Here is a 16,588-nt window from a genome sequence, read left to right as displayed (position 1 = left end):
TAGTCCCCCCCCAAAATGCTGGCTGAAAAGTTTCTAACATTCCCTCCCTTTCGCCCCCTTCACCTGCACTCTGCCCCCTCCCCAGAACTTCCTCTCACATTTACAAAACCAGGCCACCAGAGAAACGTTTCCTTCTCCTATCTCATATGTAGAAATGCCTCTCTCCTTCCACTCAAAAATCCCCCCTGCCTGAGGTAACTAAGGGCACGTCTACACAGCAAAGGCGCTCAGAGATCAGGTCAACTGACTCGAGCTCATGCCGCAGGGCTAAAAATAGCAGTGTAGACATTTGGGCTCAGGCTCGACCCCGGACTCCAAGATCCTTCCTCCTACCTGGGTTCCAGAGCCTGGGCTCCAGCCCCAGCCCAAACATCTGCACGGCTATTTTTAGCCCCACAGTGCAAGCTCAAGTCAGCTGACCTGGGCTTTTGCTACCAAGGGGTCTTTTTTGCTGCATAGACGTACCCTCTGTGACGCGTGACTTTTTAAGTAGAGGTACAAGAAATAGTCCCATTACAATTCCTAAAACTGTTTTTCTGCAACAGGAGGCATGCACAGAACCTAGAGAAGCATGCCATGGGCCAGCACCTCCTGCCTTTGGCCGTCTCTGTCTATTGGTTTCTAAGCTCTCTGGCCAAGGAACTCACTCTGGATACATCTGTACAGCTCCTAGGACAACAGGGCTCTGATTGCCTGGGGCCTGTGCACCTTACTGTAACACAAATACTCGTTTCTATTACTAAAACTTGTTTGGGTTGGTCCCATAACTGACCGACGAGCCTGCCAGCTATGAGTAATGCAGACACCCCAAAGGAGTGCTGATAAAACCCTATTCACCGCCCCGTAGGGCCATGTATTATACAAACCCACATATGCGCATTTACACACACACACGCACGCACGCTTCTTGGGCTATGTTTATGAATCTTTTCATCCCTTTTTAATACTACGTTTTGAGCATTTCCCTGACTCAGGGTTAGGGGAAGGGAAATCCCATTCCCGGAGGGCTACTCCTGGAATGGGGGGGGAAGGGCTGGAACATCCCCTTTCTCACCTTTGACTAGTTTTGTGCTGGACGGGTGGCTCCTGAATAGGAGGCGGGTCAACAAAGCCAGTGTAAGGAGGAGCAGAAAGGTACAGGCTGGTGGGGACAGGGTGGAAAGGGCGTTGGGTTGGAAGGCTGCCTGCAGGGGGTGCTGTGTGACGGGACACCTGTAATCAAGAGAAGAAAGCACATTAATTACAGAAAGCTTCCAGGATGGAGGGCCCGCTCCTGCTACAGAAATAACTGTCTATTGGAGCCGTCGCACGGACAGGAGGGGAGAAAGCTTCCTGGGTGACGTGATGCCGTTAGAGGACTCACTGGGCAGCCAGAGTTGAATCTCCGAGCCCTGGATCGAAAAGCAGGAGCTGAGCAGAAAGACCCTGCCGGGAGACAGAGCACCTTGCTGGGCTTCAAATAGCAGGAGGCTTTGCGCCGAGTCTGCCCTCCGACACCTGCCCAAGAGCGAGCCCGAGGCACATGGAGTGGAGTCCGTGCCGAGAGCCTCTCAGCGCGCGGGCAGAGCTAGGGTAACGAAATCCAGGGGGAAAACTCGCCATTGCAGGCCGGCAACAAACCATATGACCAGAGCACTTAGTACACTTCACAGGAACCCAGCCGGAGGAGACGAGCCCTCAGGGGCATGAGTTAGCTTCCCGCTCCAGGCTAAGCAGGGTGCTGTACAGGCCAGTGCTGGCATCAAACGCACAAGGGCTCCCGCTCACCGTGGGAGGGTACTGGTACATGGAGGCGTTGCCAGGATCGATCTCGGCCATCGACTGCACGTCGGCGTCTCTCGCATTCACCACCCGAAGGTAAAGCTCCGTCTTGCCAGCCTGTGGGAGGAGCCAGAGGTCAGGTCTCAGGAGGGCGGGTCTGGGACTGGAGAGGTATTATCACTCGGCTTTGGGCAATGCAAGGCCTGGAGCAGCCAGGCTGTTCTGCATTTCAGTGTCCACCATGTTTTGCTCTAGCCCGGTCTTAAAAACAGGGCTAGTGTTTGTTATTTCCACACTTGCTGAGCCCGGTAAGGGCTGGCGGGATTTTGCTGAAGCTTTAAGCGAATAGCTAACTGACCTCGTATGTAACAGCACGAGAGCGTCACCCCAGAACAAGGAGGGAACGACCCAAAGAGGGGGAAGGGCAGGTGTCCTGGATCTCAGGAAGGCCTAGCAGCCTTGACTCTGCTCACCTGAGGGATCCCGTTCAGCTGCTCTGTTGTGAGGCCCGGCTGCACCGGAAGCAACCGGACCGGAATCTTCCATCGCCCGCTGATCAGCTGGTGGAGCTGGTCAAAAAGGTTGATTTTGGCCCATCCCCGGGAGGCCAGGCGCTGGATCTCCTGCCCGTAGGCGTCGAAGCCCCCAGAAGCCTGCAGCTCCATCACCAGAGCGATGGAGGTTGAGGGCCGGACTCTGGAAGACACGGACGAGGGAAGCCAAGTTATGGACGGAGGTGTCACAGAAGCAGCCAGATCTCTCCTCCTCGCCGCAGCCACTCCACACCCTCCCTTCGAGGAGCTGCTCTCTGTGCATTGCCTGGTTCAGAGCGTAAGGTCTCCGGGGCAGGGACTGGTTCTTAAAGTGCCACACACATTTACCAAGCAGGGGGAACGGTTTCTGGGTAATGGAAGTTGTCCGCAACATTTCGAAGAGCATTAATCAGCTCACTTCACACATGGCTGGGGCTCTCAAACAGGGACTGAGCCCCCCTCTCTCCGCCCCAGGTCAGCAAAGGCATTCTAGCAGCTCTGCCTAGGAATGCTAACCTAGCCCAGCATCAGGGCGGCAGTGCCCCGTGGGACAAAGCTCGGGCACCCCTCCTGTAGCCCGCCATGCAATGCTGTACAAAGGAACGTAGGATCTGCTGTAGCAGATCAAACCACTGGCCCATCCAGTCTGGGGTGCTTTTTCCAACAGTGACCAACACCAGATGCCTCAAGGGAAGGGAAAGCAGATGACACCCAGCTGATTTTGCAGTGCTGTCCATAGAGGGAAAGTGTTCCTTGTCCAGCTGTTCCCAACCACCCGTTAAAGAGACATCCGGGGTAGCAGGGCAGGATGAAGAGGGTTAAATTTGTTCCATACATGGAGGAAGAAGGTGGTAGCCGTTTGCCAACACAGCTCACCTTGGGACCGGCTGTTTAGTTGATAGGATTGCACGGTTGCCTCTCTGCCCGTCTACTACATACGGTGGGGATTGGACCATTTGGCAGTAAGCCACAGGGAGAGGGGTTGGCTTGCCCATCTCCTGCCCGTTACGGTAAAGCCCGGCCACTAGGCAAACCTGGAAGAAGGTAGGGTCCAAGCCCAGCAGGAAGTCGTAGAATATCACAAAGCCGGCCCTGTGAGGGAGGGAGAGGAGGCAGAGAGACAGGTGATGAGAACCTTCTGCACTGCACAAGCATCAATAGATGGGGAAACTGAGGCACAGAGCGGCGCCCTAGCTACTAGGCCACACTCCTGAAGGCAGATGTTAACTGCAGTGAAAAGCTCCTGGGTATCTGGTGGAAGCTCCCCCTGCTAGTGTGGGTCATTTGCCAGCAGCAGCCTTTGAAGAGAGCTTGTTCCAATGACCCTACTACACAGAGGAAGCATTTGATGCCTGGCTCCCCACAGCTGGGCTAAGGCCAGAGGTGGAGAGCAGCAGCTGCAGTTTTCCAACGGGGGTTGTTAACAGTTCTTGCTGGGGAGACATGAACCAGCTCTCTCGTGCCCTGTTGCCTTTCTCCGGCTGAAGCAAGCTGGTTAACATGTTCTCAACCCCCCAGGGCAGCTCATGATGGCCAGTTCCCAGGACACCTCCTACAAAGCAGAGTGGGAATTGCAGCAAAGGATTATGGGACATAGGGGTGGCTGGCCAATGACAAGACACATACGCTGGGTCATACGGAGCAGGTCCCAGGGCGTCCGGAGGGTCCAGCAAGTGTCTGCTGAGATGGGTCTGAGGCCCCATTCGCTCCTGCAACAGGCAGAAATAGCATGAAGAGCTTCCAGACTGGCCCCCGTGCATCACAAACAACAGCGCGGAGCAGCCGTTCAGCCAGACACCGGGCTGTGACTGCTAGACCTCACCTGCTGCCCACAGAGCCCCAGCCCTGCCGCAGGGCGACTCGGGGTCAGAGAAGGAAAGACTGGTTAAGTACGTGATCTAGCGGGAGGCGATTGCATGGTCTCCCACAGCCCAGTCTGGGGCTGCTTTGACAAAGCACCTCGCTTTGCTGCACTGGCTCTGCGGGGCTGGCAGCAGGAGAAAATGTCTTTGGGTCAGGGATGCGCAGGGAGCAGGCAGGGTGGGTGGGACAATGACAGTGTCACATTTCTGGCCATGCAGATGTTAACCTGCCATGTGGAGACCTGGAGACAAGTGGCATGCTGTGCACACGTGGGGTTCGGGGGTAGCTGTCAGTGTCACAACAGACAGACACCTGGGGGTCCACAGCTAACCATCCACCAGGTGCTCTGAATGCACAGTCACACCCAGCTTTCTGCGAGGGATTTTGGATCATGCTGTCCAGGCAGTATTTCCTACAGTGAGCAGGACTGTAATTACAGCTACCATTAGAGGGCACTCAAAGCACCGTGGGAACTATTAGCACATGCCGGGGTCTGGGCACTTGGGAGCCACACAGAAGACCCACAAAAAGAAAAGGAGGACTTGTGGCACCTCAGAGACTAACACATTTATTTGAGCATAAGCTTTCGTGGGCTAAAACCCACTTCATCAGATGCACGCAGTGGAAAATACAGTTGGAAGATACACACACACACAGAACATGAAACAATGGGTGTTGCCATACCCACTATAAGGAGAGTGATCAGGTAAGGTGAGCTATTACCAGCAGGAGAGAAAAAAAACCTTTTGTAGCGATAATCAGGATGGCCCATTTCCAACAGCTGACAAGAAGGTGTGAGTAACAGTAGAGGGGAAAATAAGCATGGGGAAATAGTTTTACGTTAAAGCTCATGCTCAAATATATTTGCTCATCTCTAAGGTGCCACAAGTCCTCCTAGTTCTTTTTGCTGATACAGACTAACACGGCTGCCCCTCTGAAACCTGTCACAGAAGACCCGGTACACCTGGACGTGGCTGGGAAGTTATGGTCTTCAGGAAGCCAGAGCAGAAACAACCTGGGAGCTAGTCTCCACATGAGCTTTTCTTTAGTCAGGAACTGGAACACCGGGAGGGGACCAGATCCTGGATTATTTCAGCCCCATAAGTGCCTCCTGGAGACATTAAAAGTCAGCTACCAAGGCAAAAGGAGACCTTGTGGGCCCCGCCTCCCATCCCCAGGGAAAGGACTCTCACCACGAAGGGGAGCTCACGCAGGCCTGGCAGAGGCAGGGGCGGGGGAGGTGGCCGGGGCGGGGCCACTGGCGGCGGGAGCATGGGTGGCGACCTCCTCCCAGCCCGTCGGGGCTGCATCCTCTCTGCGCCATGTCTCAGCATCCCGATCTCGGCGTGCAGCTGAGCCCTCTCCATGGTGTGCACCCGCTCCTGCTCCACCAGCACTTTGTCCAGAGCGCCTGGGGGAAGGGAGCCAAAAAGCAGAGGGGAGGCGCACTGCCGAGCAGCCGTGCAGCCTGAACGCAGGGCACCATAATGGGTCCTGGGCCACCGGGGCCACAGGGAAAGGGAGGGAGGGGAGCAGGCAGCCCAGATGCCCCGCTCCCTGCGCTGGCTCCCCATTCATCCTCACTGGGCTGCGCTCTGATGGATTCCTGCTCTCCCCACCCTGCCCCCAGGGTACCGCAACCCCAGCGTGCACGGCACCCAGGAGCACGCTCACGAAGCTGGGCGCAAGGAGTTCTTGGGGCAGAGCTCCCAGCTGCAGGAGATCAGGAGCACAACACAAAGCTCATCTGTTGGCATCCGCCTTTCCTTGACCAAGGAGACAGCAACTCTCTGGCCAGCAAGTCCTTCCTGCCCTTAGTTCTCTCCACTCAAGGACAGGGCGATGTACGAAACTGAGCAGGGGGGTGCAAGGAAAGGGACCTACGGGGATATCACTGACCCTTCACGTCCTCGCACCCGGTGAGCCCATGTCCCAGTGACTGGGGCAGCAGGGATAGGGAAAGATAAACGATAACGTATGCGCAGGGACACCCATCCCAGCCAGGCACCGGCCCTACTGCAGATGCCCGCAGCTTCCCTTCACTGTCATGGTCGTGACCGGCCCACAAGCTGGCGCCCTGTCAAGGCATCAGGGGCGATGGGCAGGAGACAGGAGAGCACAGCGCCTACCGCAATCAATATCACCTCCCTCGCCTGGCATTGGACAGGGCCATCAGGCCAGCGGCTCCCGCACCAGGGCTGCTGTTGATTAAGTTAGCTCTTGGTTGGTGTTTTATGAGACATGTAACTGGAAAACATCTGCACTGCCCTATATAGCTCCCGCCAGCAAGAGCTGTGTGCAATAATTACCATAGCTTATTTAATGACCCCCCACCATGGGTCTTTGGCAAGGACTGACTCTCCGACCTTCAGCACCAAAGCACAGGCCTCCACCACTAGAGCTGAGGGAGTGACACCAATAACTAGCAGCAGTAGTAGGTTCTTTCCCTCTGTGTGGTGTCTGCAGAGGACACCACATGCATCCCAGGATGCATTATTGACAGCCCTCTCCCCCAGCGCGCTGTGGTATCAAAGCATCAACGCCGGCCCCACACAAGGAATGTAGCAGCGGCGACCAGAACACCCTCACTCAGCCGGGTGCTGAATCCTGGGCCCCTGGCAAGGGGCAGGTTGGTGTCATGTTCGGAAGTGATGGCTAGTGTATTTACGTATACACCCGCAGCCGCCAAGGGAGGGGGTCACAGGCCACACCGGGCCAAGCCCGGGCCGGTGTCAGAACGGTGCAGAGGGCTGGCTGACAGCCCGGGGGAAAGGGCAGCACGTTTCCAGGACACCCTGGGATTGGTACGGTCCTGGAAACGGAGCTGAACTAGGTCACTCTAGCTGTGCAGCCTGCTGCGGCCTCTGGATGGAGGCGGAGATGCGGTGTGACCTGGCAGCTCTTGGCCACAGTATCACAGAGGTGACTGCTGCACTCTCGCAAAGGTACCCCACACCCCACTGCACTGCAGCCGCTGTGATGCCACCAACAGCCGGCCCCGTTCAGGCGCTCTCAGGGATCCCTCTGGGCCACGTGCTCCGTGCTGCGGAGAGAGGCTGGACATGCCCTGCTTACCGTCATCTGCCCTCCTCTTGTCCCTCTGCATCTTCAGCTTAAAGAGCTCGTCCTCCAGCCGCTGATTCTCCAGCTCCACAGCCAGCAGCTCTGCGTCCAGGCCCCGGTGTTCTGCAATCACAGCAAGCGGGGACACTCACAGTTACACACGGGAAGAGCTGTGCCGGGGGCAGGGAGAGAGCAGGAGGGATTTGCACCTTCCACTGCCAGGCGCCAGATGGGAGGATTCGAACTCAGACCCAGGTCCTTGGCTTGCATGCAGGGTAGGAGTGTGGCGGCCTCTGAGGTTAGTGCTTTGCAGCTGTTCTGGAGCACAGTGACGTGACGTTAATGCTGCACCTCAGTGTGCTAATCCCAGGCTCCCAGACACCTGGAACAAGCTCCACTCCCAGGGGTCCCTGGAGGAGGGGCAGGAGGGACTTACTTTTCTTCTGCTCCTTGTGTTCCTGCCTCCCAGCCGCCCTCTCCAGTGCCGTGGCCTCCACCTGCAGGTCGTACATCTGTGCCAGAACGGCAGGGTTGCTCCCTCCGCCCTGCAGGTAGGCCAGGTGCAGGGCTCTGAGGGGAAGCAGAATGGAGTCAGGCCCCTGGCAGCCTACGTCTGAGGGAGCCTCTCTCAGCCAGGGGTGACTGAACCTCATGTGCACCCCCACCCCAGGCCCGACACAGTCCTAGTGGAGAGCTGCTAAGCTGGAGGGCTAAGGGCCAATCCGGCCTGGCCCCAAGATGCTGGGCTAGATGGGACCTAGAAGGCCATTTCCATCTCTCCATCCTGAGATCCACAGCAGGAGCGGCCCCATTTAACTGCACCAGGGTCTCCCCAGTTACAGAAGTGCAGGGTTGGCCTGGGCCCCCACTGCTTCGGTGGAGCCGCTGGCAGCGGGGCTTGTGCGCACCTTATTTCCGAGGAGAGGGGCCCAGCAGCCGGAGGGAACGGGATGAGACTGATGGAGACCTTCCCGCCCGCCTTCCCCGCGGCCTCGGCTGCGTTGGTACGGCTGTCTGGCTCCAGCCTGCTTCTGAAAATGGAACCAAAGCAGGGCGGGGAGTGAGATCTACCTGGGTTGCCGCTCCCCATCAGCATTTCCCCTCTGGTCCCTGTGCTTCATCTCCTAAATCAAACCTACGGCAGGAGCTGCCCTGAGACAGGAAACACGGTGGAGCCCAAAGGTCCCTGGGATTATCTCGGAGTCTTTGATGGACAGGAGTAAGGAAGCCAGCATGGCCGAGGGACACCTCCCTCCCCGTCTGTATTATCATTAGCTTTGACCTCAGTTGGCACCTGTCCCTTCACACGCAGGCCCAAGGCCATCTCCTCCACAGTTCCCACTGGCTGGAGCAGCCCCCGTGTGTCCCTCTCCGTGAATTTTCAGATTCCAGCTGGAGGGTGAGGTCCCCTCCCCTTCTGCTTTCAGCCTTGTGCCTGAGAGCTCCCCTCATTCGCCATGGAGAGCTCCTAACTCCAAGGCTGGGCTCAGACTGACACCTCACATAGCTCTTCAGGCACCTCAGGGCCCAGGGAGCGTCCAGGGATCCAGGCACCCACCATCAGCATCTAAATCTGGAGTCTGGGCCCAGGAAGTCTGTGCACCTGCTCTCTGGAACTGAGTTTGACTTGTGACCGTCCCTTCTCCTGCACTGTTTAACTCTGTGGAGCATCCTGGGGCCCGGTCAGCTCCCAGGGGGTCTGTGTGCCAGACTGTGCTGACAGATCACAGCATCAGCCCCACTCCCCTCCCAGCCTCTCCCCCGGCTGGGTCTAGGGTGACCAGATGTTCTGATTTTAAAGGGACGTCCCAATTTTGGGGCCCTTTTTCTTATATAGGCTCCTATTACCCCCCCTGTCCCGATTTTTCACATTTGCTGTCTGGTCACCCTAGCTGGGTCCCTTCTGAATTGGTATCCTCCTTCCAGCGAACTCCTGCCCATCCACGTGGTAGCAGCATAAGCTCTTCCTTCCACTGGGAAGCGAGAGACACACCTCCTGCCAGGCCCGGGGATCAAGAGACCGAAGAGCAGGGCATGGTGGCGGGCTCCCCCAGCTCCACAGCAGCACCATGCTGCCCCCACACTAGGTGAGGACACTTGTTGGGTCCTCACCTCCAGGCTGCAGCCTGCATGAGCCCAATCTGGTCTCTCAGAGCATCCAGCGCCAGCTGGTTCTTCCCCTCCTGGGCCTTCAGCTCCAGCAGCAGCTGCTCGATGTACGTGGTGGAAGAGTTGCTGACGGCCAGCTCCGACAGGCGCCGGCGGATTTCTGCGGGACACACAGGGATAACTTCACCGCAGAAGACTACAGTCGGTCCACCAGGATCCCCGCCTCTCTGCCAGGCCACATCACACACACAGTCCGGTCTCCCTGCCTCCCACCTGACTGCATCTGGATCTCCCTCCAGCACATCCCAGGACGCTGAAGGCAGCTCTGGTTGCTGGAGACCCAGCTGGGGTGTGTGACCCTAACCAATGGGAGTGGGCTTCTCCCATCCATTTAGCAACATCCCCCTCTTCTTTGGGATGCCCAGGCTACTGGGAACCGTGCGTCAGCCCAGTCAAGGCTGCCTGTCTGCATTCACCTGCGTCCCGGGATACTCCAGACTTGCTGCCCCACTGCTAATGGGAATAAGTATGAAGGGGAGAGAATTCAGCATAGGGGCAACATGCATGCTCCCCTCCTCCTACCCTCTCCCTGCTGCTCCAGATGCTGGTTCCTGGCCTGGATATCAGCCACCTGGTGCTCGTGCGCCTTCGCTATCTCCTGCAGCCGCTCCCTGTACCCCTGCTGGTGGGAAATCCGACGGCTGGCATCCTCCTGGAGGACAAGCAAAGCCCACAGGAGCAGAAGGCATAACACCACGAGAGCCAATTCTAGTCAAACTCCGTGCAAGGGTGGAGGAGCCCATGGGGTGCTGAGGACGACCCCATTCTGGACAAGCTCAGAAAGCCCTCGACTGGCTCAGCCAGTGAGGGGCGACAGATGTGCTGTCTGCCCAGTTCACATGTAGAGAGTCAGGCACCGGGTTAGAGGCCCAGATTTTGACAGGAGGAGGCTGGGAGCGAGGCGGGGGCGGGGGTCCCAGCTCTGAAACTGCTCTCCATGCTGAGCCAGTAGCGTCAGGGTACAGCACGAGGCTCATCCCTTCAGCTAACAAGGCGAGACAGGACGCACGGGGGCAGTTCTAGCTACCTGTGGGTCTCGTTAAGTTTGCAGAGTTGCCAACTCTCACCACCTGGGGATTTTCTTAAAGCCGAAAGCTTTGTCCTGCCAATAACCTCCTCTCTCTCACACCCTAGAGTGGCTTCAGCACCATCCACTGAGAGAAGGCTGTTGGGTCTACAAAACCCAGGATGATGGTATGTGTTTATGAGCCACATCTGCTGGCCCCCTATCTTTTAACTAGGTACATATGTACAGTCGCTCTCGCAACAGGAGTGACTTCAGGCCTCTGCAGACCTGGGCAGGATCTGACCCAGTGACCAAGACTTCTCTCTGTATCCCAGTGTCCAAGGCGTTCCACCCTCTTCTGCACGGGTTCTAATTGCCTCCCATTCCCTGCATATTTCTCAAATCACAGAGTTGCCCTTGCTTGGTTTTACCTCTGGCTTTAAGGGCTGGAGAGTAGGGACAGTGTCCTCCAGAGACATCCTCAGTTTGTGGAACTGTTAAAAGAAAGAGAAGTGATCATGTCCTGACAGACATTCCCTCCTTCTGTATCAGCACAATATAAAAGCTAGGACAGGGACCCAGAGGTAGCTAGGGGTTGCTGATGCATTAAACCCCTTCAAAGGTTCTGGTGAGAGAATTAACTCAGCTAACGCTGAAGACCCTTTAAAGGTACAAAATGAGTGACTGAATCTTGCACCACACACGCACCGCCCACTGTTATCTCATGTCCCTAGAAATGTCATGGGTCTTTTGCTAGCTTTTCAAATCACCCCATGATTTTCCCAGAATCCCAAAATATATCAGCTAAGAAGCCAGGGCCACACTTATGGACGCAAAGTGTAGCAACCTGCATGGAACCCAGCGGGAGGAGCACAGGTTGCAGGAGGGAAGAGTATGAAGAAAGCACCAGGCCGTCAGTCTGTGTGCGCATGGCTGCAATACACTCGCTGCAGTTGCAGGACCTCTGTAAATAGTGCTCTTAATAAAGAACTAATTTAGTTTAACACACATGGCGTCCTTTCATGATATTACCCGGCACACAGCACAGGAAACACAAAGGGTCACTCCCGCATTCACCCGGTGCTGTGGCATGCAAAGCAGCAATGGGGACTCCTGGGTTCGTGCTCCCCTCAGTGCCCTGCTTTTTAACAGCCCTTGAAAATGCACGGGACTCAGATATGCATCGCAGGAGCGCGTGGAAAGGGGCAGCAGCCTCCCTCACCCATACAGGATGCTCAGTTGCCAGAAGCGTCCGTAACCCATTCCCTGATTCCATCTATGGGCCCGTGAAATGGGGATCTGTGGGCTGCACGGAGGAGCCACGGTTGGGGACAGCGGAGGGTGAGGACCCAATGTAAAGAAGCGGGGAACTCCAAATTCCAGCACAACAGTCACCATTGCTTGCACTCAGTACCTCCTCAGCCAACTTCCTCAAGGCCTGGCTCTCCAAGGGGCTCCCTTTAAGCTCGTAGCCTCCGAGCAGGTTCCTCTCACGGTGGCTCAGGAAGTCCTGCGGCTGCTGCCCCAGACGGACTCTCCTCACTCGCGGGCTGCTCAGCTGCCGCCGCTGGACCAGAAAGCAAAGGACCACAGCGGGGGTGAGCGACAAACACATGGGCCCATTAATGTGGGTGTGGGAGGGGGGGCCAGGGGCCATGGCCTGGAGCAGCCGGCCTCAGACTAAGACCTGGGGAACCCCTGCACAGTGCCAACAAACTGGGTCTCCCACCTCCAAGACTTGGATCCGTGCAGCTGTAATGGATTCTTAGACTGACACTGTACTTCAAACCAGGGGTTCTCACCCTTTTTCTTTCTGAGTCAGGAGTTTTCAGGAGTTTTGCCACTGACATCAATAGGGCCAGGATTTCAGGCAAGGGATACATGCACCACTGTCTGAGAACCGCTGCCTTCCACTGCTTTGGAAATCTCCGGCTTCATTTCTGTGTGGCCAGCTGCATGTTAGGATGATCCCCGTTCTCACCTAAAGGGGCCGCTGCTTTAGCCCAGAGCTGGGGCAAAATAGCTAAATCTGATTACCTGCCCCACCCCACCCGCCAGGCCTCCTCCCAAAAATGCAACACACCTGGTTAATCCCCCTCTGCAATAACTATATGCCCCCAAGTGGCCCTCCAGGACAAGGGACGGGCTGAATCTCCAAGTGATAGCCACATGTCCTCCTGTGCTGGGATACACTGTTCGCAGCAGGAAGTGGAAGCTGTATGGGGAAAGCTCTGGTGATGGGACTGGGTGGCAGGGATGAGGTGCTGGGCTCAGCCTCTCACAAGAACATAGAGCATCTTCCAAGCCCCCTGTGAACATTCATCAAGTCTCAAGGCCCCACAGCGAGGTGGGCAACTACCATTATCCCTGCCTCACAGGTGGGGGAAACTGAGGCACGGAGCGGGTAAGTGAGTCATCCAAGTCCACAGAGCCAGTCAGTGTCAGAGCCAGGATTAGAATTTAAGCAGCATCCAATTCCTATAGTGATGGGTGCCAGCATAAAAACCCAGTGAGACAGATAGATCTACAGAGCTTGCAGCTCAACGCTCAGACCACTAGACCGGGCTGTCTCTCTACCAGCACCTCTCAGCCTGTGGGGCTGTGACCAGCACGTATCTGGGGAATGGAGGTGGTAATTCTACAGCTTGTTTAGGTTCTTTTATTGTGCCCACCCAGCAAGGTACCTGAGCACCCCACACTCTGAATCTTGGTGCTGTCTGCCTGGCAGGGACATTACAGAGCCCATGGGGTACCCACTGCAGTGAGAACAGTGTCTGGAGAGGAGTGTTGAATTTTGGCAGCACGTACTATTTAGCCACCACTCGGCACCCCAGAGGTGGCTGCATTTTCACAGAGCTATCAAGCACTTCAGGAGGGAAAGCCCTGTAGAAATATAAGCTATTACAACGGAATCAGAGGGGGAGGGATTATTTGCATCCGGATCCCTTCTGGAGTCTGTCCGGCTTATTTGTTGCACCCAGCCTGTGGAATTCAAATGCAGGAGGCTTTGGGGAATGGACTGGGAGCGGGCAGGGCTGGATTACCTACTTGTTCGCTTACACGCTGCCATCTCCTAGCAACTCAGCAGACAAGCCTGGTGCAACACTAGGTTTCCGCTGGGGAGTGAACAGCACTTTCCAAGGCTGGTTCATGCCAGGGTTCACACCCACTGCCAAGTGCTGAGCTGAAGAGAGCTTCTCTCTCTTCCTAACGGCTGGGTGCAACACAGGGCCTCCACGGGCTGCCTGCTGGTGAATGCACCATCCCCTCAGCAGGGGAGAGAGAACACACTGAAGGGATAGGAGGAAACCCTCTCCCAGAGGTCCCAAGCTGGGTGGGGTCCCCCCATTGTGCTAGGGGCTGTACATACATACAGTGAGGCAGCCCCTGATTACATTAAGAACATAAGAATGTTCAGATGGCCCATCTAGCCCAGTCTCCTGTCTTCTAACAGCGGCCAGTGCCAGGTGCCCCAGAGAGAATGAACAGAACGGGTAATCATCAAGTGATCCAGCCCCTGTTGCCCATTCCCAGCTTCTGGCAAACAGAGGCTAGGGACACCATCCCTGCCCATCCTGGCAAATAGCCATTGATGGACCTACCCTCCATGAACCTATCTAGTTATTTTTTGAACCCTGTTATAGTCTTGGGCTTTCACAACATCCTCTGGCAAAGAGTTCCACAAGTTGACTGTGCGTTGTGTGAAGAAATACTTCCTTTGTGTTTGTTTTAAACCTGCTGCCTTTTAATTTCATTTGGTGACTCCTAATTCGTGTGTTATGAGGAGTAAACAACACTTCCTTATTTACTTTCTCCACACCAGTCGTGATTTTATAGACCTCTATCACGTCCCTCCTTAGTCGTCTCTTTTCCAACCTGAAAAGTCCCAATCTTATTAATCTCTCCTCACATGGAAGCTGTTCCATACCCCTAATCATTTTTGTTGCCCTTTTCTGAACCTTTTCCAATTCCAGTAGATCTTCTTTGAGATGGTGTGTCCATACGTGCACACAGTATTCAAGGTGTGGACATACCATGGGTTTATAGAGAGACAATGATATTTTCTGTCTTATTATCTATCCTTTTCTTAACGATTTCCAACATTCTGTTTGCTTTTTTGGCTGCCGCTGCACACTGAGTGGAGGTTTTCAGAGAACTGTCCACAATGACTCCAAGATCTCTTTCTTGAGTGGTAACAGCTAATTTAGACCCCCTCATTTTATATGTATAGTTGGGATTCTAAACAGATGAGAGAAACCAATTATCCAGAACTGTTAGAATTAAATCAAGATGAAAAATTACCTGAAAAAACAACTGAGCGTGTGCCCTTTTTTGGTTCATTATGATTTATCCCCAAGGTTTGGGGGTTTGTTCCCTAATGTATGAAGATCCCACCCCCTTCCAGAAGTGTGTGCTTTTTCCTGCTTGCTTTGTACATTAGAATTTCAGGTCTCTTCTGCCCTGGAAACCTCTATGGATGACTGGGTTTATGACAGCAGGATTTCTGAGAAAGGAGAACCTGACAGAGGGCGAGTGCATTTTAGCCAGATTGTTTCAAGCTCTTTGGTTTTGTTAACTCCTATTTAACTCAAACATCTAGCAGACAAAAGTCTCTTTGCTAAGGATTCAGCACCTCCTGTCTTTCGGTTTAGGGCTAAGAGGGTTCCCAGTCCACTTCTCTGCATCAGCCAAGATGTTCTCCAGCACGACAGGGAAGGAAAGACTTACCATTCCTGATATTTCTAAGGAAAACAGGCTTAAAAGAAAATTCTATTCTGGCTTCTTTCTACATCTCAAAGCAGGGGAAAAAAAAAAAACGGAGGGTGGGGAGGGGAGCGGAAGAGAACAAGCCCATTGGAAAGAAACAAACCAAGCAGTAAGTGAAGTCTATGAAGAAGCCCAGTCCAGCTGGCTGCACCGGGCTGAGGAAGGGACTTGGGAACCTTCCTTCTTTTCATGCTTGGGGCCTGCTCCAAAGACATTTCCCATGCTGCATGCTGGGAATAAAACCTCCCAACACTCCCTCCAAGGCACTTCTTTGCCATATTTCTGGGGTCTAGCTACCTGTGGGGAGGCAATGAGCAGGGGTGGTGCCTGGTTAGCCGCACATCCCTGCAGACCAGCCCTTGATGCAGGAAAGGGCTTAGATTACCGTGTGGTCTGGAGTCTCTGTGTTCCTGGGCATCTTCCTCCCCTGCAGGCCATGCTGCTCCTGGTGTCTGGCATGGAGAGAAAAGGAGTCACCTGCTGCCTGACTGCCAATGCAGAACTTCTCCACATGCTTGTCCAGTAGATGCTTGGAGCGGAAGCCCATGTCGCAGCTCGGGCAGCGGAAAATCCTCACGTCCGTCATGCTGCATGGGAACAGGGGCCCCAAAGTGCCTGGTTCTCCTAAGGGGGGTTTCCCCCAGGTCTGCCGGTCACAGTTGCTCCAAATACCTAGCCCTGGAGCAGAGTCAGATAAACAGATGATGAGCCTTTAGATGGCGGTTTCCCTCCTCAAGGTAAGTCCCTAACCCTCCCCAACAAGATGCAGCTCAGCATCATCGTAATTTCCCAACCTGCTCTAATTATTATCCCCATTTTAAGGATGGGGAAATAGAGGCACAGAGAAACCAAGGGACCACAACGGGAGTTGGCGTCAGAACTGGGATTAGAGCTTGCGTGAGCCTGGCTCCTAGCCCCAAGCTCAGTCCACCAGACCTCGCTGCCTGAGACGGGGGGGCACCAGGGTGTAAAAAGATAGATACACACCGGGACAAAACATAAATAAAGTTACTAGGGACACTCCCCAGTTTGGGGGTGGGGGAGAGACCAAGCTTCCCTCTCCCCAGTTAGATGCTCCAGCAACTGGGGCAAATTAACATTTATAGGGCTTCAGGTTTCCTAGGTGTCCAATGAACCTGCTCTCCTGCTCTCCAATTTCCTAAAGGTGGGGGAGGGATGGGAAGACTACCCCCTCCCCCTTATTTTTTGGTCTTGCTGCATCAGGCTGGGAGAGGGGGGGAGACCAGCCCATTCTTGCCCTGGCATGGGGCACAGCTGCCTGCCAACGCCTTCTACCAAGCCCCCCAGTTCAGGGGCAGAGACTCATCGGCCACATGGCTCCAGTGAGATTGCGATTCAATCAAGGACTGACCTGTGCTGCGGCCGAGTTGGTTGTAAGGGTCCCATGCGGGTACTGCCGAGCTCT

General features: G+C 55.2%; 1 protein-coding gene across 1 annotated transcript; it reads right to left on the bottom strand.

Moving 5' to 3' along the window:
- Nucleotides 1–455: 455 nt before the first annotated feature.
- Nucleotides 456–16,586, bottom strand: CCDC17 (coiled-coil domain containing 17). The gene is made up of 15 exons (XM_073357875.2): nucleotides 16,535–16,586; nucleotides 15,548–15,840; nucleotides 11,810–11,962; nucleotides 10,827–10,889; nucleotides 9,912–10,041; nucleotides 9,333–9,489; nucleotides 8,129–8,251; nucleotides 7,657–7,790; nucleotides 7,233–7,343; nucleotides 5,351–5,568; nucleotides 3,921–4,003; nucleotides 3,171–3,386; nucleotides 2,235–2,457; nucleotides 1,768–1,878; nucleotides 456–1,212 (listed from the first exon to the last, which is right to left on the bottom strand). The coding sequence occupies exons 2-15, from the start codon at nucleotides 15,746–15,748 to the stop codon at nucleotides 1,051–1,053; spliced, it is 2,085 nt and encodes a 694-aa protein (XP_073213976.1). The 5' UTR covers nucleotides 15,749–15,840; nucleotides 16,535–16,586; the 3' UTR covers nucleotides 456–1,050.
- Between the last annotated feature and the right edge of the window lie 2 nt (nucleotides 16,587–16,588).

The sequence above is a fragment of the Lepidochelys kempii genome, chromosome 8 (assembly GCF_965140285.1).
Source record: "Lepidochelys kempii isolate rLepKem1 chromosome 8, rLepKem1.hap1, whole genome shotgun sequence".
In the NCBI taxonomy this organism is placed as follows: Eukaryota; Metazoa; Chordata; order Testudines; family Cheloniidae; genus Lepidochelys; species Lepidochelys kempii.
The sequence above is the reverse complement of the archived record's forward strand: the minus strand, read 5'-3'. Positions and strand labels throughout refer to the sequence as shown.

Bases quoted from the DNA above. Each gene is read 5' to 3' on its own strand.
- CCDC17 (XM_073357875.2), bottom strand. From the start codon at position 15,748: ATGACGGACGTGAGGATTTTCCGCTGCCCGAGCTGCGACATGGGCTTC. The intron at 11,963-15,547 runs GTAATCTAAGCC...TTTCTGGTCCAG, and splicing joins CAGAGACTCCAGACCACACG to CGGCGGCAGCTGAGCAGCCC. The intron at 5,569-7,232 runs GTAAGCAGGGCA...CCCTTCCCCCAG, and splicing joins CAAGAGGAGGGCAGATGACG to GCGCTCTGGACAAAGTGCTG.